Below are 24,232 nucleotides of genomic sequence, written 5' to 3'. Positions count from 1 at the left end.
GTGCTCTACAAAGGGAAAAACATTTTACCTTATTTGATCCACTTTTTTTTTGGTTTGACCTATTCCTTCTTGCTTCAGCTCTTTCTGTGTTGGCCTCAAATGAGTTTACATTCCTGTATTTCCATCTTATTAATAATAACATGAATGCTGTTGGGGTTTTTGTCACCACACCTATCCAAACAAGAGCCAAGCAGAGTTGCTAACTCTACACATTCTTTTCATAATCTTAGTCTAATGAAGACAAATATTTGGAGGAGTTAACATTTAATTGGGTGGGAATATGACAGCGCTAACTGTGTAAATCCCGGTGGGTTCTTTCTTCTCTCAATTCCTGTCTTGACCTCCCTCTGTCGATCCTAACTTTTTTTTGGTTCATTTGTTCCAACCCACCAGACGGTGATGGTCTCCTTAGAGGGTTTAACAAAGATTGTCGATCCGTCTCAGCTGACAGCTGACTTCGAGGGAAGTTTAGAGTATAACCATGATGACTGGATTGAGGTTTGCACTTTTCTTTTTGTTCCCTCTTTTCAGTCGGTCAAATATCATGCATTTATTGCTGTTCGTGTTTGTTCATGTTAAGCATTTTGAATGGCCGTGATGCCTAAATGTACCTTACAAATTAAGCTCCTTTGCCTTGCCTTCATGTACTTTAATACACCTAAGACATTGCTTAAAAAGTCTTCAATTAGCAAGTTCTGTTTTCAGTACATTTTTTTTTTCACATTGGAATATCGGGGGTCACTTGTAACTCTTATTGCAGGTGCGTCTGTCCTTTGAGACCTTTGCCAGCGATGCGGCGCGGGCATTGGCACGTTTGGAGGAGCTGCAGGAGACCTTGTCCCAGCGTGATCTCCCACGGGACCTGGAGGGGGCCCGGCGGCTAATGGAAGAACACGCTGCACTAAAGAAAAAGGCCACTAAGGCGTCGGTGGAGGAGCTCGACACACAGGGACGCCGGCTCCTCCAAAGACTACAGTCACAAGCTGCAGGGGGCGGGAGTGGCGGCGAAGGCGGGTACGGTAACCGTCTTGCGGGAGCCAGCGGAGATTCCAACGACCATCATCTTGGCTTCCACACGCATGCGGATGCACACAATCTAGTGGCAAAAGTGACGGGTTTGCTGGATAAACTGCACGGGACGCGCCAGAATCTGCAGCAGCTGTGGCACATGAGGAAGCTGAAGCTGGACCAGTGTTTCCAGCTACGACTGTTTGAACAGGACGCCGAAAAGGTCAGCGTGCCGCTCTGTTCTTTTCTGTTTCCAGATGATTCACGTCTGTTTCCTCTACATGCTGTTTGATGTACTGGGAAAAAATGATCAAATTCAATTGGTGTCTGTATTTATACTGGCATGTTTCACTGCTCCAATTCACTTCCTTGTGCATCAGTACTCGCTTTTGGTTTATGAAAACATGACATTAATCCAAACAGTTAAGCTTTCTGATCAAATGTCATCTGCTTGTAGTCTCAAGCTTTATAACTAAGCTGGGCTGTAAGCCCCTGAAGACATGAAATTATGTACAAAATTCTAATATTACTAATCAGTCTAATCTGAAATTCAATCATGAAAGTTTTTTTGTGTGCGTTGAACCAAGTTCATATCAAACATCAAATGTTACTTGAATTGTGTGTTGAATGTGAACGTGCACGTGTGGACAAAGTGGAGATATAGTTGTATAAAATGTGCAGACATGGTGGCAAATACAGACGCCTGCTCAGTGTCACAGCTGCAATGCAACACGCTGTTAGCATGCACTAAACATGTGTAACACAGATTTACGCCTACAGGAAGCATAAGAGAGTAACTGACACACACACTTTGTTGGAACTATATATATGGTTGAAGATGACTCTTCTATAAATCAGTGCAATGATTAAATATAGAAACAATAAGACTCTTGATGAAATGGAATTGCTCTTTATTTTAAATGCTTTCTCTTGAACCCCCCCCCCCCCTCTCTGTCTTGCCCCATGCCCAGATGTTCGATTGGATCATGCACAACAAGGGGCTTTTCCTGACCAGTTACACAGAGATCGGAGGAAACCACCAGCATGCCGTTGAGCTACAGACACAGCACAACCACTTTGCTATGAACTGCATGGTAAGACGTCGCCTTTGTCTCATTTGTGTGGGCTCACATGCAGAAAAACACTGTCACACATTGGCGGTGCAATCACAAACCATCATCATTACTGTCATTCACAGACCTTAAATCGCTGTTCAAGCAACACACACACACACACACACACACACACACACACACACACACACACACACACACACACACACACACACACACACACACACACACACACAAGCTGGGACCTCCTATTTTTCACAACTTGTATCTCAGAACATGGCTTTGACTCACTGTTCCAGCACCTTTTCACATTCTTCAGCTCTTTTCTCAACTCTGCCTTGCCTTGTCATGTCTTGTCAAGGTGTTCTTCCCATTATTGACCTATATTGCCTCTGTACACTTCCTATGTGTCGCCCTCCGCCCCACGCTCCTTCTTGCCCTCTCATATCTTGCTGTAGTGCGCATAATTTACTGATAAGTGTAGCTGGATATATTTGATGTATTGTCTGTGCAGTCATGGAATGTTCTGCTCTGCCAGTCATTGTCGTACTTGAACTCTCCTCATGGTGAACATTACAAAATCTACCCCCTAGTGTTGAACTTTTTTACCTACATTCCTCAAGTAATGATATTTTTTTCTCATTTGGCACATGTAACTGAGCAAATAGACCCAAAACTGTAGTGGACACAATGGATTTGTGTCAGCAGTTTTGTTAGGACTTAAATTGTCCCCACGTTAAATAAACAGACCCAATGTCTCTGATTTGGACAAAAGGAGTCCGCAAATAACAGGAAAAGGTGTAAAACGTTGAATTGTCATTGTGTCTGTGTCACAGTAATTACTGTCATTGTGCCGTATGTGTAACCAAGGGGAGAGCAGGACCTGTGGCCTAAATGCTCTCAGTGTTATTGGTGTTACGGACTGTTCTCATCTCACCATCATGAGCGACAAGGAGCTGCTACGGTGACTGCTCACAGCCAGTTGTGACAAAAATACAGGTTGAAAAAAAGCAATAAATCCTTTGAAAACAACAGAGGGAAAGACAGATGGAACCATATCCCTCTTTAAATGTGACCACCACCCCCTCCACCCATTCTTCCACAGGAAGCCGCGTTTCCCTTTCCTGTTGCCTTCATGGCACAATGGAAATTCACTGTGTCAGTGAGCGAGCTTTTTGTGATCGGGACTGATTCCTCTCATTTCTATGTGCTTTCCAGATCTGTGAACACTTTACAAAAGTAAAACTAATGCAGAAGAACGGGTTTTTTTTGGAATGACAAAACACTAACAAAGAGAAAGTACTCTTGTTGCATGAACATTATGTTTGCAGGATTTGATGGCACAGATACGCAAATGAAGGCTAAACTCTTAATTGTGATTTATGTTGTTCTGTAAGATTCCATGTGCCATTATAAATACAATGTCTGGAGTTGTGTTACTGTTACGCCCCCTATAGGAGGCATTTTACAAATGCAGGGCTTCAAACTCCTTACCTTTTGATGAAACAGCAAAGTTACAGCTGGGCCGATGCATTACCCTGCCTGCTGCACTCTTTGCTGTGTCATCCCTGAATAATACAACTTTCACTGTAAGTTACTGATGAAATAAGTCAGCATTTTTTTTTTTGGATTTAAATATGTAGCTTGCCCAGGGAAGAAGGTTTTTCCACTGCTTGCATTTTTCTGAGCACGCTTGGTTATGGTTTTAAAATATTCACACATTTTTGAGCTCTTTCTTTTCTTGACATTCAGGGCCTGTTGCCTGTCCTATGAAATCATTTGTTTCTCTTAAATCAAGTGTATCTCCTTCTACATTATTATGTAACTCATGAAAGCATCCATTACCATGCTGTGTAAGTGACCATGAGCTGTGTATATTTTGATTATAAACAAGTGATAGTTGATGTAAATGACTTAATGACATTTGAATAGACATTATAGGTTTCTTCTATTCATATCAAAATGAATATAATCATTTTAAGATTTAACCTTAACATGCTTTAAAAAACAAAAAAACAAAACAAAACAAAAGCACAATAAAAATATGAAGTGTCACAAATAAGGAAACAAAATAGATAATGATTAGTGCTATGAGCCCCGAAGGCATTAAGATCATTTGCTTTTAGTTTTTGTGTATGTAAAAATGTTTAATAGTAACAATTCCTTCTGTGAGATAATACATTTACTGGCTTGTGTCTTAACCACAACTCTAATGTGAGAAAGGAATATGCATCAAACAAATGTCGTCTCTGTTTTTGTTGTTCGTGTGGCCATGTAGCATTAAGTTAGGATTGTGTTCAGAGTTTTTGTGCGGCTGTTTGTACAAGAAGGTTCACTCTCAGCGTTCATCACCGAAATTATAACATAGGCTTCAGGCTGCACGGCGGGGTAGTCTTTAGCACATCTCACAATGTGAATACCCTGGTTTTCATTCTGAGCGATTGGTCTTTCTGTATGGAGCTTCCATGTTCTTTGTGGGGTTTTTTTCACTCCTTAGTTTCACAGCTTGCAATATTTTATCTGTCCAATCATTGTTTAGTTTTTTAATCCTCTTGTTGTGTAGAGTTGTATATTTTAGCAGGTTTTGTTATGATGTAGTCACCAACATGAAAATGCAATAGTTGAAGCAGGAATTTCTGCGGCTGAAAGAAATGAGCACACTGTGGACATTTTCATTTTATTGCTGAAAAACTGAAGGATGCTATACTTTCTCCATTTTATGTTGATCGTTAAGTGGTTATGGTGCAGTAGGGAGCCATCACAAAGTGACTAGTTATCTGCATTGATCATATTTGGTATTTTGCAAAGCTGGACACTATTAGATCTCTCAGGGTTTTTGTACTCTCTTCACAAAGCACTACACTCAGCATTCAGTGTGACAAAGGTCTCATTTGTTTCCTTCTGTCTAGATTTCTTGATTTATGCTCTATAGCAGGGGTGTCCTCGAGGGCCCCTGTCCTGCACGTTTTAGTTTTCTCCCTGCTTCAGCATACCTGAATCTAATGATGATGTCATCACCAAGGTTGTGAAAAAGCCCAATAACGAGCCCCTCATTTCAGTCAGGTGTGTTGCAACTGGGAGCGAACTAAAACATGCAGGACAGGGGCCCTCGAGGATTAAGGCTTGACCGCCCAATGTGTTTGGTGTGTCTGAGTAGTGCGGCAGCCCCCCCCCACCCTGCTGCTCCAGTCCCCTTCTCCTCTCTATGTGTCTATGTAGGCAATTTTAGGATCAACTTAGTCTTGCAAGGCTTTTTGGTATTTTTCCAAACTCGTGATAGCTTCCCATGGTGTAGTACCACATCAAATCTGTAACAAGTACATCAGAAATTGGTGTAAGGTTTAATGTGTGTCCTTTTTAATGGGATTAAAGTAGTTTCTCTGATCTTTTGCGAATTTCAGCCCACTCACTGTTGTGTTCTCATGAGCTGTCGAACTCCCCTGCTTCCACATTTGAACTATGATTTTGAGCACATCACAGTCTCCGTTCTTTTGAAGCCAACTTCACACTTAAGCAGGTGCTTTTGATCATTTATTTTAGACAGTCACAACCATCCTGAATCCAGCAAAAATTCAAAGATGCACCTCAACTCTTGTGTCAGAAAAATGGACCAGGTAAATTACTAATCCAGCATCTACAGACAGAAGCAATACAAATAATTTAGGATTTCAGAGACTGTTTTCCCACGTCCTGCCTTTGTTTGAGGGTGTTTGGTTCATCTTCCCTTCCTGTTATGTTTGAAACAAGCGACATAAGCTCTGTAATAGGCAGCAGGAGCAGTAATTGAATAGAATAATAACAGGCTGTTAACACAGTTGTTAATTAGCGTTTGCTGATCCATGCCTATCAACACAAAACAGCTTGGAGCCCATATATTAAAAGAAGACTGAAAGATTAAGAGGCAAATAGGCTTTTTTATTATTCACATGGGGGCATGCCTCCGAAGGGAATGACTTTTTAATGCCCAAATGTGGTGGAAGAGAGACATAACTTAAGACAAGGGTGTATTGGCATGTATTTTCCATTATTTACTGCCTATGTGGATGTAATTGCAAACACAATATTTTACAAACACAGTTTAATTGCTTTTCAGAAGCACAGCCAGTCTTGATCAATGGAAGGCACACTGCAGTTTCAGTTTCATGCATCACAGTGCATATAATGCAATATTACTTTGTCAGCCTGGTAATTTACCTTTGCACTCATTATTATATACCAGTCTCCCGATTTTTCCCCCCACAGAATGAAATGTAATTATTAGCCATTGTTTTTAATTCTTTGTTGCCGTGTCTCCTCTTTCTCTCCTAAAACACAGAACGTGTATGTGAACATCAATCGAATCATGTCGGTGGGAAATCGGCTGCTGGAGTCGGGCCACTACGCCTCGCAGCAGATCCAGCAGATCTCAGGCCAGCTGGAGCAGGAGTGGAAAGCCTTTGCCGCAGCGCTGGACGAACGCAGCACCCTGTTAGAGATGTCTGCCAGCTTCCACCAGAAAGCAGATCAGGTACAGATACTCTGCGCACATCTGAGGAAGTTGCAATTTGAGTTATGCCATCTCCTCCATATAGTTGCATAGTGCATAATATAAATAGACACAATTTCAAATTAAGAAAATATGAAGTTTCGAGATTCCTGCGCATGTTTACTTTTACTATATACTATTCAAACTGCAAGTTAAAGGGAGCCGAGGATCAGTAGTGATTTTTGCTTCTTTTTTTTTTTTCTTTTCAGTAACAATGCATGAGTCAATTTCTGACACCTTGTTGTTTTCCGAGCGACTCTTTTTCTGCGTACTCTACTATGTCCTAAAATACTAATACATCTTTGCTGTCAATATACTACAACATTACAGTGTCCATTGCTAAGTTGTATATCTGGTTTACAATGGTCAGTATCATTGGCCTTCTGAAGTCGAAGCCCAACTCGAATAGACACAAACATCATGGACTGTATTAGTGATATTTATTCAAATGTATGAATCAATAAGCAGTATTCCTATTGCGTTTTGATCCCCAGTATATGAGCAAAGTCGAGCCGTGGTGTAAGGCATGTGGTGAAGGAGAGCTGCCCTCTGAACTCCAGGACTTGGAAGATACAATCCATCATCACCAGGGACTATATGAGCACATTACCACTGCGTACTCAGAGGTCAGTGCAATCATACTACTGGCTAAAGTGTCCCAAATCAGACATTCTGAATTCAACAAATACATTAATTGTTTGTCTTTTTCAAATCAGAATCACAGACTTTTCATATGTGGTCCAAACTGGCATGTAGATCAGATTTTAGCTTTTTCTTAAAGTGACTTTATTGGTCATAATGCACTCCAACTTTTATGTCAATTAAATGAGACTGCATCACCATTCTACACCTGGGAGGGGGGGGTGCAGCAAGATTGCATTCATACATTTTGTCAACTATGATTGTGTATGATTTTCAAAATCGCAAATACTGTGTTTTGTGTGACACCATGTCACCATGCAAGACAGAAAGATGAATCCACACAAATCACTGTCATCTCTAATCATTCTAATGATAAAACATATTGATAATCACAATAATCATCCATTCAAAATATACTCAAACATCCTCTACATAAAGAAGGAAATAACATTTTGAGATTTAGATCAGTAATAATTTTGATCCAATATATACGACATATAAAAATATGGTAAAAGTGTTTGAATGTGTCCTTCTATGCATTTCCACATGTACAGGTAAGCCAGGATGGGAAGTCTTTGTTGGACAAATTGCAGCGACCTTTGACCCCCGGCAGTGCTGATTCGTTGATGGCATCGGCCAACTACTCCAAGGCCGTGCACCACGTCCTCGACATCATCCACGAGGTTCTGCATCACCAGAGACAACTGGAGAACATCTGGCAGCATCGCAAAGTGCGACTGCACCAGCGCCTGCAGCTGTGTGTCTTCCAGCAGGATGTACAGCAGGTACGACATGTATGCAGACATACGCTGCAAAACGTCACTTTGATGACCTGCACCTCAAACAGGTGTTTGGAACAAGGCTGGTCGTTATTTGAATCTTTATTTATTTTTTTCCGGTAGTTCAGATAAAAGTAGAGTGAAAGTATTACTACAGCACACTTGTATTCATGGTTGGTATTGAAAAATATAAAAATGTGTTTTTATTGTGTATTCAGTAAGAATCCCTCGCTGTTTGATTTTCCTATTGGGTTTTTTGACTGTGTTCCTCTCTGTGTGACTGTAAGGCGGAGCTTTCAGTTCAAACCGACTGAGTTGGTGTATAGCGTTGTCTTTGCATTTTTTTACCCCGAGGACATGAACCATTCCCTGCCCTCTTCCTTTCTCTCAATCTGTCTTGCTGAATGTCTGTGCTTCTGTCGTTCCTCCTCTTCTATCCGCTCTTTCATCACCCTTTTCTCTTGGTAGTGGTTTCCATGGTGACGCAATTTACTGTCACATAAAGTGTCGAGGGCATTGTGCATGTGTTCATGTGTGTTGGCCTATCAACATATTCTCTCAGAGACCTTGAAAAATTTCTTTCATTGCCCCACATAGAAGCAGATGCAGTGCAGTCATCTGTATAATAGATGATAATGTAATGAAGTACAGCGATTCATGGCTAATCACACTCAAAGGGGGCATGTTGACACGTTGAACTTCTTTAGATCTCCTGTTAAGTATAACTCAAGTGTTTATGCTTTTGTAATTTAAACATGACAGATTGCAGCAGGAGAGGAAGAGTAACAAGGGAGAAGGGGAGGTATGAGAAGCAGACCTAGCAAGTAAAAGGAGGGAGAAGTGACATCTACTGTATAGACTACTCCAAATGAAGGGTGCTGATTGAAGACATTCTAGTCAATTGCACCCCCTACTGCTTAACAATGTGCACTGCATTTTCACTTTGTCATTGCACTGTGTAGTTGTGCATAGTTTAACCCATGGTGTGCATTTTCTTGGATGTGTTTTAAGGTGCTGGACTGGATAGAGAATCATGGTGAAGCCTTTCTTAGTAAGCACACGGGTGTTGGAAAGTCCTTGCACAGAGCCAGGGCTCTGCAGAAACGACATGAGGACTTTGAGGAGGTTGCACAGGTGAGTTTTTTTTAAGTATTGCATCATGTATCTTCAATTGGGCTATGTGTTTCATTTTCTTTATATGTGTGTGTGTGCGTGTGTGTGCGTGTGTGTGTGTGGCCCAGTAAGTATTGTGTCTTGTGAAAGTCACATCAGACAAACTGTCAAGTTAAGACAAAAATTGTGTGTCAGTTTTTCTCAGCACTGGGCCTTGAGGAATCTCTTGAGCTCTACTGTAGCCTGATAGTGAACAAGTCATTTGAGTCTACTGTGTAAGAGCAAGAAAATGTCTTAAACGTGCAAGTATGATGGTACATGAACCAGGTCTGAAAACATTGGTCTAAAATTGACATCGCTATGAGGAAACCCTACACCACAAAAGGAAAAAGTAATCGATTTAAAAGACTACAATATTTTGTCATTGTAGAACACCTACACCAATGCTGACAAGTTGCTGGAGGCAGCGGAGCAGCTGGCCCAGACTGGAGAGTGTGACCCAGAGGAAATCTACCAGGCTGCTCACCAGCTAGAAGATCGAATCCAGGACTTTGTACGTCGAGTTGAGCAGCGGAAAGTCCTGCTGGACATGTCTGTTGCCTTCCACACACATGTTAAAGAGGTGCGTAGTATTCTTCTTTTTGTTTAATATCGCAATACAGCGGTATTGTAACAGGTTTATTGATCACCTTTCCAGGTTCCAACATTTTAATGTGCAGGAATACAAACATAAAGAGTGAAAACTTTCACCTTGTCTTCCACCATCATCAATAACTGAATAATCAGTTGCTTTCACATTTGTTTCATGTTTGTCACATCAGCAATTATTGGTCCAGATGAAGCGATGATGATGGTTATTGTTCATTTGCACAAGTCGCTTACAAACAGGATCCATTAACTTATATTTAAAGATGAAAGATATCTAGAAATGTTTAGTATGCATCAAATTCCACACAATTTTGTACTTCTTCAAGGTGTGTCAGAAGTACAATTGAAGTAATTTGCAGCATATCTGTACCATTACAGTGCCCACATTATAACTAAGACTGGTTGCCTGCTGTTTTTTATGGCAACACGTACATATGTAGATATGGGAAGGTGTCACTTTCTTCAAGATACTGAATATGTCAAAATGTCCTTTGCCTATGTCATGCACACGTGTTCATACAAATTGCAACCCAATGGCACTGCATCTTTTTCCGTCATGACTTTGAAACTGTTCCTCGTTCTTACTTGCTGAAATCCTGAGACAAAGAAAAAAACCCTACCTGCATATGTTCAGCATATGTTAATCACTGTTTGACTCCTGTCACCAGCAACAAAGTGTTATGTTAATAGGAAAGTCGTGTATTGCAAATCTTTGACTGTCAAAATTAACCTCTAAAGCGTGACAAAGCAGCGTGCTCTGCATGTGTTAACACTACATCCTGTTTACAGAGACTCCAAGAGACAGTCGGAGTTATTAATGAAGCCAGTCTTTAATGTCCATATGGACTAATCTCCTTCATCCCATCTGTCAGCTCACAGCGGCTCGTGTGTGTGTGTGTGTGTGTGTGTGTGTGTGTGTGTGTGTGTGTGTGTGTGTGTGTGTGTGTGTGTGTGTGTGTGTGTGTGTGTGTGTGTGTGTGTGTGTGTGTGTGTGTGTGTGTGTGTGTGTGTGTGTGTGTGTGTGTGTGTGTGTGTGTGAGAGAGCCTTTGTGCGTGTGTGTGTGTGTGAGAGAGCCTTTGTGCATGTGTATGTGTGTCACTATGCATGTTTTCGTCTCCGTGCGTATGTTTGTAAAACGAAATGTTTCCAGCTCTCCTCCCGGCCATCACGTCTTCTATTTCTGTTGAAGACGTTGGATTCAGTCCAGCATTTTCAAAGGCAGCGAGCGTTTTACAGTGGGGACAAAGCAGTAAACTACAATATGGGACAGGGGATTCGTCTGTGCTGATTACCATGTGGCAAACCCTCAAAGACCGTTCTTCATGAAGAATTTCTGGTCAATTGGTGCAGATTTGAAATTCCCAGCAACAAATCTTTAATATATTTATGTTTGGAATGAAAAACATTGAATGGATTACACTTATAGTTTCTATTTAGATGCATAGGAAGGTAAAACAAAGTGACTGATGAGAATAATACCAAAAGTAGACACTTTCGTGTCGAGAGCGAAGGTGTTAGACCAAGAATGAATGCCAAGGTCTCTCTCCTGCAGCTTGGACCATGTGCCAGGGCTTTTGTACAGTGAGCCAATTCACCCAGATGGCTAATCTGTTACAAAGATGACCATTCACAAAACACCAGCTTTGAGCAGAACTGGTTGGATTTGATTCCTGTCTTGTGTTCTGACTATCCATTTGCCAGCTAATTTACGTCTGTGTTTAGCTGGTGCTGCTCTGTGTATCTCTCCCACCGCCATCCAACATGTGTCCGCTGATTACTAACAGGACACGTTACTTCAGTTTGCGCTTTCTGTCTCTCCTCTTGGAGTTGTTGGCTCGACTTTTAACCAATCGTTACCTTCTGTGTCCCCGTCACTGCTAGCTGTGGACGTGGTTGGAGGAGCTTCAAAAGGAACTGCTGGATGATGTTTATGCAGAGTCAGTGGAGGCAGTGCAGGACCTGATCAAGAGATTCGGCCAGCAGCAGCAGACCACCCTGCAGGCAACTGTCAATGTCATCAAGGAGGGCGAGGACCTCATACAGCAGCTCAGGTGACTCCTGCTCTTCCATGCTTCATGTCTGTACATACACTTTAAATGACTGTCCCGTACGCAGGGCGCAATTACTAATAAAAGCACGTGGTACTCAAATTTGGCATTTTGCAGGGGTCCTGGTGTCAGAGACTTACTATAGCCCTTAATTTTAAAGTACAAACCACTTTTTAGAGCCTATCACCAAATGTAATGGGGAAAGAAGTCGACTAATGGGAGTTTCCCCTTAAAGCTATGAGATGTTAATAAATCGAAGCTCAAAGTCGTCTGTTTGCCCTCTGCCCACAGAGACTCGGCCATCTCAAGCAACAAGACCCCCCACAACAGCTCGATGGCCCACATCGAGAGCGTGCTGCAGCAGCTGGACGAGGCCCAGGGCCAGATGGAGGAGCTGTTCCAGGAAAGGAAGATCAAGCTGGAGCTCTTCCTCCAGCTCCGCATCTTTGAGAGGGACGCAATTGATGTGAGTAGGCGAGAAATGGATGCTTGGTGTGTGATGAATATTTATATTTTTCGTTGTACTGTATCGCACTGTGGTCGTGGGGGGAAGTCAGCAGGAGATTGAAAGGCACAGAAAAAGAGATGCAGGCTTGCGTGTAACGGATTTAATAGGAAACTAGTGGGTGAGAGTTTGACTAATGAGCTTTAAAAATCACATCTGGACCAAAGGTTTTTAACCCTTAGGTTGGGAGGAAAGGTTGAAGTGAAACTGAATAACGACAAAAGGAACTTATGAGTAAAATAAAATACATTATGTCGATGTTAAAAGATAATCTATGCAGATAAACCAAAAATGATTGTGGTCCTGACAGCTGTTTGAAATCAGAGCATTTAGAAAAAGTCTTGAGTTCCACTTGATGCACCTCATCCACTTCTTTTGCCTCCTTTTCCTTCCTAACAAGCAGTTTGCTCCACTGAATCTGTTACCAACCCACTGTGACAGTGAATGCTTCACTCAGCTGGGGCTGACTCCTTTTTTAAAAATACTTTTTAATGTTTCTCGTAATCTTTCATCATGGCTATCAAGTCCAATTTGTTGTGCCTCACCATGATGACAAATGACTTGCCCTCATACAACAGCTTAAAGCAGGGATGCAGGCTTATCGTACTCCATGTCCATGAGTAAGTGGAAAGGAACATGATTGTGTAAAGAAAAGGGTATGATTAATGAAAATGGCTTTGTGGAAAAAACGTTTAATCCCTTTTTTTGTTCAAGCCTTCTTTAAACCAGTTAAGCCCATTAAGAACAAACATGTCTTTATCAAAAGGGGCTTGGCCATGGCAGCAGCAACAGCACTGCTCAACCAAGATGATCTGTTAGTTGCAATTCAGATCAAACCTTATGTTGTGCTCCTTCAAAAGAAAGGACAAGTAGGAAGGAGTGCGACCAAAATAGTTTCATTAATAAACACGTACCAATGAATCTGGGGTTACATAAACAGCACCAACATACACTAGACAGGCAGACATAACAGAACACCAGTAGAAGTTTGACACTATGTAAACTGGTGTGAATGGTACCATTGTAGTGTTTGCCACTCAGTTGGCTCGCGACTTTTGTTTCCTAAACAGTTTGATGAAGTTCATGTGACGCTCATCATTATCCAGAGACCAAATATAATTCATGATCATCAAAAGATGGATTGCCATAAAAAGCCACATGACAAATGTGATGTGGCTCTGATGAGTTAATGACTTTTGGAGCCACAAAAAACCTCATTAAGATATTGAGGTTATCTTCATTCTCCCTACGCTGCAGCTGTAACCATAAAAACATCAGACAAAGTTATAAACACGTGCTTCTTATTTTCAAATTTCACTCATCATTGGCATACTGTATGTTTTTAGAACTTGTTGTAGAAGTATGAGAAGTATCATCTCATTTTCAAGGTCTTTACCGCAAAAGTTTTATTTTTTTTTGTTTGTTTTTTTTTCTCCAAATGCTGTGTTTTTACATTCTCTCCCACGTTCAAATGATTTTGGGAAATGTTGAGAACAATTGTTTGAGAAATTAAAATGTGTGAAAACTGTAGGATTAATAAGAAAAATACTTGGTTTGATTTCAAAAGCCTCTGTTTTTGGCCATGAGGCGGTTTTGTGTGTATTGTGAATTATAAAGAATTTAAAATGTCTCAGGTCAGCGTGAATGGTGCTGAATCTGTTATGGAGCTGTGCTGAACACTGACGTACGCCCACACAGAGACGCTGGATTAAAATGACACAGTGCAAGGGCATGAAGATGGGTGGAGGAGGCATTTGTTTCGCCTCCAATCCCTGCCCCCATACACATACACTTGCAGTCTGACACTCCCTCGTGGCTCTGCCGGGAGTTTGTGTGTGTGTGTGTGTGTGTGTGTATTAGGTGAGCACATTGGTTAAGGTGAGATATACACTCATCTCTCAGTGCTCCTTCTCCCACAAGAAGCTCTGTATCTTTTTTACGCCACCAAGAAAAATCCAGTCAGGGGAGGCTTGTTTCCTCCGTGAGACCTGGTCAATGACGGGAATAGTCTTCTTGCACACAGAGGGTGTTTTACTCAACTGTAAAAGGAGAGGAGAGCTTGGTGAGAATAAGTGCTTGGTAAGTGTTGTCACACCTTGCTGCCAGTTTTGGAAAAATTGTCATATTGGTTAAAGTGGATATTATGTGTTCCAGTTTTACAAAGAGTAATAAGATTACTCTGTCTGTCAACCAAAAGAATGAGATTTTATGGAACTCGGTCACAAGGAGAGAGAATAATGTGCTGTGTTTCAGTTCATCTTGCTTTTTGAATTTGAATATTCAATGCGGTGTGCACCAAGAAGTTTCCAGCCGTAAAATAGACCTGATGCCTCGTGTTTTCATGGTTTTGAAAACAGCTTTTACATAAACCATGCTCGAGACTTTCAGTGTTGCATTCTCTGTGGATTTTTGTCGTCACTGGTAATGGAACTATAACCGACTCCAGCTTTATAGAAATATTTTGCAGTTAAATATGAGCAGTCGCTCATGGACATGATTCTTCTTCTGGTCCAATAAACAACCAGATGTTGCAACTTATACCGATAGAAAAAAAAACAAACCATGTGTGCGAGTCACTCTACTCACAGTACCTGCATATGTTTATGTGTTTTTATTTACATGTTGTTGGCATTTGGAAAACTAAAGTAGCTACTCAGAGATATAGATATAGTTACATCATGACATTCAGTCGTCATGTTGACTCATATTCAATCTTCCTTCTGGATTTTAACATTGCCAATGTTTGTTACACACACACTGTGTTTTCACAATGACATAGTAATAGACATTTGTAGTGAACCTTATTAATATAGTATAATTAACGAGTCTATTGTATGTGGAGGTAACCCTGGGAATAACAGCGGCAGCTGCTAGTGGCAAGATACTCCTCAAATGTTACAATTCACTCAATATGTTGAGCCAGCAAAAGTCTTTTCCTGCATAAATGCAGCTCAGTGCCCTTATTTAGCTAATTTTATAAATATCTAGTATCACATATCTTTTGCACTGGTGTTTTACAACATACATTGACGGGGTCGATAGTGGATTCCATATTAATTCCATGTTCATATTACTTAGCTTAATCACTTAGTATTTCAACCTTCATCTTTTTCTTTTAACAAATTTATCTCACTTTTATCCTGTTTCTTCTTCTCTTTCTGTCCCACATACTCCCAAGTCTTTCAGCTTTATTTTGTCCTCTGTGAGATAGAATTGTATTTTATAAAGGCAAAATGGCAGCTGCCAAAGCTTCTCCCTTTCATTTTCATTCAAGCACGCAGATTGAATTTTACTACAGTTAATAGCCACCGTGTAATAACTCAAGTTATGGTAACTTCATATTGACACATTTATTGCCTGCATTTGTAAGGTTACAGGACATCTGTGCGATCTGGACCGACACCAGGGTCAAATTGTAGGAGGACAAACTTTCACCCACATCATTGAGACCACGTCTGTTGGAATATGATCATTTGATGGATTCTGACTTCATAAATCATATTTAGTGTAAATATAACCCGCAAAAGCACGTATTCGCCATCAAGGAGTCATTTCACTCTATGCCAAGACCCAAATAATACATTTTCAATTTTTATATTAAAACTAGCTTACGCACAAGGGCAACGTAATAAAAAAAAATAAAAAAATCTATTATCAGTTCACCATTATTCTAAGCAATACTGTATAAACATCATCTTTTGACAGTTTATGTGATATCTATACACCCGTGAGTTAGAGGTGAAGAAAAGAAGCGCTTCCGAGACAAAGCTGGATGGTGCCAGGATTAAGGTGCTCCTGGCACCATGATTCAGTGTGTGTGTGGGCAGTCAGCGACAAGCACTGACATCTCAGTACATCTGCTCTGCCAGCCGTGCATCCCCAGCATAATATGTTATCCGCTGTTATGGAAGTCAGCTGAGGTGTTGAGTTACAGCAGTTAAAGTGTCGAGGCTGGCATTCAAAAAATCCCTCAATCACAACAGTATCATGGAGTGGCTTGAATGCTTTCGCTCACATTGTACACAGTTGAATATTTCTGTGGATGGGAATCATATTTGTTGTGCATCCTTGTTGGTCTCAGCAGCATGATGTTTGCACAATAGAAATGAGTAGTCATGAGTTTAATTAGAAACTTCCCTGTCAGACGAAATAAAAGAAATGCCTGGAGAATGATTTGGTGTAAAGCGATATGAGATCTCTCTGGTCACAGCAGTACCTGAAACTGTTGCTATGAGAATTTGAGCATGTTATTGTAATCATAAAAACTGAAATTGATCTGGCCCTTGCCTAGGTTCAAATCATGTTCGCGACAAAACAAAAACAAGTCAAACTCACATTCATCATATAAGCTGTGTTTTATTTATTTTTGTTTTTTTTAATTCAGATCATTTCTGACCTGGAGTCATGGAATGAAGAGCTGTCCCAGCAGATGAACGACTTTGACACAGAGGATCTGACGCTGGCTGAGCAAAGGCTGCAGCATCATGCAGACAAAGCACTTACTATGAACAACCTCACCTTTGACGTCATCCACCAGGGACAAGAGCTGCTGCAGTATGTCACAGAGGTCCAAGCATCCGGTGAGTGAGACGACGGAGATTCACTTAAACCCACTTTATTTATTCTCAGGCCAAGTGCTGAGGTCACGTAGTGCTGAAAAATGCCTACTTTTTATGGCAACTAGGTTTCTTCTTTGACTTCTTTCAAAGTAAACCTTTAATGTTGGTTATTCATTCACTGTATCCCCTAAGCAATAGCTTTAGCAGACACATTAGCTGATTGGAGTAAATGTAGAAAGTTAACATAGCCGGTCCGAAGGTTGATCAACACATCAAGACCACGAAACACACAACAGCCACTGACAGCATGTGATTGATATTTAGAGGTTGGGTCTGGTCATGTGCTAAGCATCTCAACTAGCATGCAAATGATGCAGATATGACAGCAGGACTATAATCTATGGATGACTTAGGCAGAAAGGTACATTTACAAATTGTCAGTTGTATTAGACATCCTTGCCATTCATATTCAGAATGAACAGTTGCTACTTTGGCGAAAATGAGTGCAAGAAAGCTGGAAACTTAATGATTCATCCCCATTTATTGCATTATGTTTGATGGAGTAGAATGGCCTTAAAACAAATCGCTGACAGATGCTCACTCATCACTTTTCCAGGTGTGGAGCTCTTGTGTGACAGAGATGTGGACATGGCCACCCGGGTTCAGGACCTGCTGGAGTTTCTCCATGAGAAGCAACAAGAGTTGGATCTGGCCGCGGAGCAGCACAGGAGACACTTGGAGCAATGTGTCCAATTAAGACATCTACAGGCTGAAGTCAAACAGGTACATACACGGAGAAGGAATTGGCATGAGCGTCGAGCAGAGACAGACAATAACGCAGCACTCAGGTGGTGGTTGGGAGTGTGGGTGGGACTTAACAAGTCTTAAAGAGTGGTTCAGAAATGCAAATATTTTTGCAGATGTACGAGTCATCCCTGGACAATGAGATTGAGAAAAAAAACATTATACATGCGCTGACACATGAGTGTTTGTGTGTCTTGTTTTGGATACAGCCACATTTAGAAATGTCCATTTTAATGCACTTGTTTGATAGGATTAACGTCAGCCTGATAAGTGGAAAGTCATTCTACCAATTTATGGCTACAGGCTGTCTTGCTGTAACAGCAGAGTGTGTCTAAAGGCTACAGTTTGCTCTGTCTGTACATGACCATGGGTAGATGACTCATCCAGTGTCAACAGCCTCTTGCTTTTCTTTCTCTCTCCCGGTCCCTCCATGTGTCTCACTCTCTTCATTTTGTTTGTTACCCAGTCTTTCTTTCAAACACTGGATGTTCATCTAAAAGGCAGAGACAGATACAGACCAGATAGATATAGACCATGAACAAGCTGTCAGTTATACTTTTTTCTTTTTTTCATTTAGCTGAAAATATAACTAAAGATGCTTTGAAGAATGAATTATGTTGGTATAGAGAACAATTGTGGTTGAGTAGTGGTTATCTCTCCTGCCTAATAATAATGCCAACAACACTAATAATAATAAAATGTTAAAATTAAACAGAAAGTAAAACATTCTGCGCTAGTCCAAATAAAAAGCTGCTTTTAAAACAGTTCAATATAAAGTGGAATACCACTTAAAAAAAAAAAACAACAACAACAGTGGCTTCACCCGTCCTTCTGTGTTGCGTGGGGTTTAATTTAATGACTGCATTAGCTCCTTTTAAAATGCGGTTTGGATTATTTTCTGTCAGCCAGTCAGAAATGGTAGAAGCTGCTGATCCATGAAGTCCTTTATAAACAAAAATATTTTGAAGATCTATTCTCAAAGAGACAAACACCCAAAGTAGCAATGCAAAAAAAAGAGAAAATATATCCGCTGCAGCATTTTCAACCACTCGTATTTTGTCAGTTGTATTTTTAAGTAAGTGTTATTGTAGCCTGTTAATTTGTTGTATTGGGTGAGGAGTTCAGGCCTTTCTGTGTGTTGTTTGCATGTTCTGCCTATGCATCTGTGGGTGTCCTCTGGATACACCGGTTTTCTCCTACAATCACAAATATGCCATTTGACGTTTACTGGTGTCTTGAGAAATCTTTATTAAACATGAAAATTCAGTGGAGGATCAAAAGCAACCGAAGAGATTTTCAGGGTGATTAAGTGAAATATGCTGTACTGGCCACGTCATCGGAAGCAGAGAAAATTCACAATAAGCCAGGCGAAAGCTGAATCTGGCTGCAGAAAAAAGCCTTTGAGAACATCGTGCTATGTGACTCTTCATTAACTGCAGCATCTTTCCCAAAACTTGAGCTATTATATGTTTTTTAGACTTTTGACTGCTCAGGTGTGTACCACCTGCAATGTTATTTCAATAAAAAGTATAATCAAAGTTGGGACATGCTGATTTACCGCCGAGTTAATTACTTCACTACATTCTGAATTAGTAGACGCACATAGCCTGACAAATGGTTAATGAGTTGTATATTCAAATTCATTCTGTCAGGAGTGGGCAACAAAAAAGGAAAACTGAGCTCAAAAAAGTCCAGAGAGGAAGAGAAGTAGAAGGCTCTGACTTTGCTTAATACTTGTCAACCAGTATGCAGTCAGCATTCGAATGCAATAACAGTGAGACCATCATTTGGAGCTATGCTGCCTGCTGATATTTCAGAGCAAAACAAAAACAAACGTACGGGCAATTTTCACATCAAGGGCTCTTATGGTGACGCAGCCAAATAACAGCAGGCTGGAAGCTCCTGCTTGTGTTAGAATAATGGAAAAGTGAACAGAAGCAGCAGCAGAGATGAAATTGAACTAAAGGATTCAGATTCAAAGGGTACTGTGTTAAAACATTTCAGAGGCACTGGCACCATGATGATTGAACAGGTTTTCTGGTGCTATATAAGCGTGAGACAACAGTGATGTTTTTTACTCAGCGAGACTTAGAGGGGTTGTTTAAAGAAAGCCATTGCTACGTATGGAACAGTGGGCAGCTGCAGAAATATCTTTGTGCAATTGAACCAGCCTATCCATCCATCTTCGAACCCCCTTTATCCAACTCAGCGTAGTGGGACGCCTGGAGAAAAACGCACACATGCAGACGCCGCACAGAAAGGACCCCAAGCCTCACTGAACTCACCTAATGAAACTTAATTAAATACACGTCCGGCTGATTTTACAATTTGCTGCACTTTACTGACCTTGCTTTAGTCATCCATGGGAGAGTTTAGCTCATAAAGTCTAAGCTCAGAATCCTGTAAAACGATCTGCACCCTGTTAGACACAAGCATAATCTGGTAGTTGCATAGAGTGCATATAAGCTGCATGAATGATGCAGTGTGACGTACATTCAGCCATGGACTGTTTTTTAGCATAGTTTGAGAATAGTATTTTAAGAGCATGAGAAAGTTTTGAGAATGAGTTGAAACCACATAGTGGACAAAAGTGTCACCTGTAGTGTAAAGAAATATTGTATTGTAATGTATAACAATAGGACAATCTATCTAATGTGGAATTAAGAAACATTCAATTCTACATAACACTGCTATTGTTCCTGACGCAAGATTAAATTGGGTGGCGTGTTAGCCACGTCACATGTACATGTGGATCCTCTGAAGTTAAATAGCTAACATGAGTACCTGTCCCGCCTCAGGGCGTTGGAAACAGGAGTCTGTGTCGTGTTGCGTCATCACTTTTATAGCCTCGCTTCAGTTGCACTTCTGCTCGTCACCCACACAGCAGGTGTGCTTGCTGAGTCAGAGAGAGAGGGAGGTTTGCTTGAAAGGCTGCACCTCTGGCTAGATGTCGGCCAACAAAGCCATGAGCAAATGGGATTTTTGTATGCGTCTGGCAGCGTGTGTGTGAGGCAGGGGTGAAGGAAGTGGTGCAGCAGATGAGAAAATTGCAAGGAACTTTAAGTGTAGAAGTTGGGGGAATTAAAAACGATTGATAGGTTGAAATTGGTGTCTGTGAACAATGTTTATGAAACATGATGGATAAATTATGAATAGAACATAAAAAAATGACAATCCAAGCAATAGCTTACAGAAATGACTCATTTATTTTTTCCTTTCACGTCTTTAAAGAGCTTGTCTAACAATCATTCTGAAATCTTTGTGTGTGTGCTGCAGGTCCTGGGTTGGATCCGAAATGGCGAGTCCATGTTGAACGCTGGTCTCATCACTGCCAGTTCATTACAAGAAGCTGAACAGCTGCAAAAGGAGCATGAGCAATTCCAACATGCGATCGAGGTAAAGGAGAATAAAAGCTGATCTCTTTCTTTCCTGCACAAGCTATATTCCGGGGCTCACAGGCTTGGGACTTTCAGATGCACATTGCTTTCTTGTTCTTCATACATAACTTAATCCCATCTTTTTTTTCTTATTTCCTTTCATCCAGTTTACATTGATTTCACTATTAATGTTTAATTTCCCATTTTTTTCTTACTCCTGCCTCTCACTGCTTTGTCGCCTTCATCCCTCAAACCCTTTGCCTTTCTGAAACTCGTTTTGGGTTCACATCTGTCTGCGCGTCCTCTCACGCGCATCACGAGTCGCACATGAAATGGAATCATGAATAACTAACATTTCTCCGTCTCTCTTTCCTCGTCCCTCTCTGCTTACCTTTCTTCTTTTATTTCCGTCCCCTCTTTACCACTGATTATGCAGGGCGCATTTCTTTGAACTCAGTCGAGACTGACTCATTTTGATGCAGGCCGATACCTGACCTATTTCTACAGAGCTCGCGTGCACATAAAAATTCACAGTTAGTTAGAAAGCTGTGTTTATGATTATTGCTTACGTGAGACTAGAATCTAAATGCACGCGTCAGAATGTTTGAGCTCATGCTCACAGGTGAACGCAGTAAAGGAGATTGGGCTGTATTGGGTAGGTGGACTCAAAATGCCGGGCTCTGCCGTTGTTGATGAAGAAAAAGCATTTTATGGACAAAAAAGTTAAAACCAAAACGGAATCCAAGACACAGAGACAGGAACACTAAATACTGACGTACAGGAGAACAGCCACACAGAAACACAGTCGGGTTGACGACCAGAACAGACAATAAAAGCCCATTATGTACCAAAGCCACCAGGTGAAAACAATCACACACTCAGGCAGAGGTGAAGGATGTCAGGGTGGGGAACAGCAATCAACCACGAGGAGGGGAAGCCGAGGAGCCTGAAAATAGAGACACAGTTAGAACCTCTTGAAAAAACACAACAGAGCATGAATCCTGACATGTACAGAGAAGGTGCTGCAGACATAAAACATTTTACTCATTAACATTATCCCCCCAAAAGAAAAAAAAAAAAGGAAATCCTCAATTTTCCTTCAATTTCAAATAATCCAATACAAGGACCACAGAAATCACCATCCATTTTTGGCTTACCTTTATCGCATTTCCTGTCCAGAACACTCATTCACTGACATCCTTTATAATAGAACTATAATGACCTTCTGCTTTTATTTATTTCGCCTTTACTGTGTTGTTGCTATGTCCTTCTATCCCTACATAATTGCCCTGTGGGATTAACAATAAACAGATGCTGGATTGTCAAAGTGACGTTTGTGATATAGAAATTCATAAATTTCTAAAATGTCATTGTTTTTACTTATCATGGACTTATCCTTCCTGTAGAAAACCCATCAGAGTGCACTGCAGGTACAGCAGAAAGCAGAGGCCCTCCTCCAGGCTAACCACTATGACATGGATATGATCAGAGATTGTGCAGAAAAGGTATGACCGACGTGTAATCTTTTAAAGGAAATGTACAAACCCTGTCCTGAAAGTGATTTTGAAATAACATTTAAACTAAATAAACGGATTTGTTTTGTGTGACCTGAAGGTGGCAGACCACTGGCAGCAGCTGATGCTCAAGATGGAAGACAGACTGAAGCTGGTTAATGCTTCTGTGGCCTTCTACAAAACCTCAGAACAGGTACGTTCATGCATGCATGTTGTGCATGGAAACAAGCTGAAAACACTATGAACATTTTTAAACTAATCATACGTTTGTGGTAAAACTCCTTTTGGTCCTTTCTTTCAACCACATCAGTTCTGTTAGAAGATGAGCAAATAGTTTTTTCACTGATTTGTACAGGTTGCATTAGAGATGTAGATCAGAATCCCATTACTGCCTCTTCACGGCAAAGTTTTCTATATTGTGCTTTGCAATCTGTGTCACAGGTGTGCAGTGTGCTGGAAAGCCTCGAGCAGGAGTATAAAAGAGAAGAAGACTGGTGTGGTGGTGCTGATAAACTGGGCCCCAACAGTGAGTCCGACCATGTCACCCCGATGATCAGCAAACATCTGGAGCAGAAAGAGGCTTTTCTCAAAGTAAGAACGGCACATTTGTTTCATATTAGGAAAGTTAATATTCTTTCAGGAGGTTTCCGCGCTCACTTTGAAAAGTTTTTCGCCGCTGACTCTTTTTTATGATGGTGGTCTTTTTTTTCTACACACTTTCAGGCCTGTACATTAGCCAGACGCAATGCGGATGTTTTCCTCAAGTATCTGCACAGAAACAGTGTAAACATGCCTGGCATGTTGTCCCACATCAAGGCTCCTGAGACTCAGGTTAAGAGTAAGTAAAGAACTCAAAAATGCATCAAATATTCCCAGTTACTTACTATAGTTATAAACTACATTGTTAATCCACCTTGTTATTTTCGTTTTTTCCCAAAGATATTTTGAATGAGCTGCTGCAAAGAGAGAACAGAGTGCTCCACTTCTGGACCATGAGGAAACGAAGGCTGGACCAGTGCCAGCAATATGTAGTATTTGAACGCAGTGCCAAACAGGTGTGTGTTTGTGTTTTAATGCCATCAATGATAGAGGACCTGCTTCTGGTGAGGAAGTGCACTTGCATGTAGATTCTTCCTCCATAGCGTACAGCTGTAACTTCTACCTTGTTAAGTCTGAATAAAACACACAGTCAGAGTCTGTCCATAATGATAGATTTCAAATATACTGGAAGTGACTTAGGCAAACAGGCATGTGCAAAAGAAGAAGAAAAAAAAATGACAGTCTTCATAATGGCTATCATTATGTGGCCCAGTAAATTTGAGGACTGCGTTGACTACAAAGCATTTCCAAAAATATGTCTTCAACCACTCGCTTTATTCCTGCAGGCAGCATAGAACATGTCAGCCTCTGGGGTTTTGTTTGGAAAGCTCTTCTGTTTTTTATTTTTCTTTTTTCTTTTTTTAAGAATAAGAGCCCTGAGCTAAGACGATCGGTCAAGTCAAAGACTCGAGAGTTTTCTGTCAAACATACATCAGATTTTTATGTCGAGATTCGAAAGTCTTGGGAAGAGTTCGAATACGCTGCCAGGGGGTCCTAAGGCTCCACACACTGAGCTAACATCTGGAATGTTTTATGA

General features: G+C 40.9%; 1 protein-coding gene across 1 annotated transcript in view; it reads left to right on the top strand.

The window, feature by feature from the left end:
- The window catches only part of triob (trio Rho guanine nucleotide exchange factor b), a gene marked incomplete at its 5' end in the record, with an annotated part of 114,276 nt that overhangs the window by 56,615 nt on the left and 33,429 nt on the right, over positions 1-24,232 (top strand). Inside the window, 18 exons of the mRNA XM_080472057.1 lie at positions 394-498; positions 761-1,231; positions 1,980-2,102; positions 6,397-6,588; positions 7,101-7,232; positions 7,803-8,033; positions 9,039-9,161; positions 9,571-9,762; positions 11,671-11,840; positions 12,129-12,303; positions 16,727-16,922; positions 17,518-17,684; positions 20,982-21,101; positions 22,489-22,587; positions 22,697-22,789; positions 23,038-23,187; positions 23,320-23,434; positions 23,536-23,651. Of these exons, the coding sequence (XP_080328183.1) occupies positions 394-498; positions 761-1,231; positions 1,980-2,102; positions 6,397-6,588; positions 7,101-7,232; positions 7,803-8,033; positions 9,039-9,161; positions 9,571-9,762; positions 11,671-11,840; positions 12,129-12,303; positions 16,727-16,922; positions 17,518-17,684; positions 20,982-21,101; positions 22,489-22,587; positions 22,697-22,789; positions 23,038-23,187; positions 23,320-23,434; positions 23,536-23,651 (2,970 nt within the window). The remainder of the gene's footprint in view (positions 1-393; positions 499-760; positions 1,232-1,979; positions 2,103-6,396; positions 6,589-7,100; positions 7,233-7,802; positions 8,034-9,038; positions 9,162-9,570; positions 9,763-11,670; positions 11,841-12,128; positions 12,304-16,726; positions 16,923-17,517; positions 17,685-20,981; positions 21,102-22,488; positions 22,588-22,696; positions 22,790-23,037; positions 23,188-23,319; positions 23,435-23,535; positions 23,652-24,232) is intronic.

The sequence above is a fragment of the Lipophrys pholis genome (assembly GCF_963383615.2).
Source record: "Lipophrys pholis genome assembly, chromosome: 9".
Taxonomy (NCBI): Eukaryota; Metazoa; Chordata; class Actinopteri; order Blenniiformes; family Blenniidae; genus Lipophrys; species Lipophrys pholis.
Note: the sequence above shows the minus strand (reverse complement) of the source record. Positions and strands in the feature narration are given on the sequence as shown.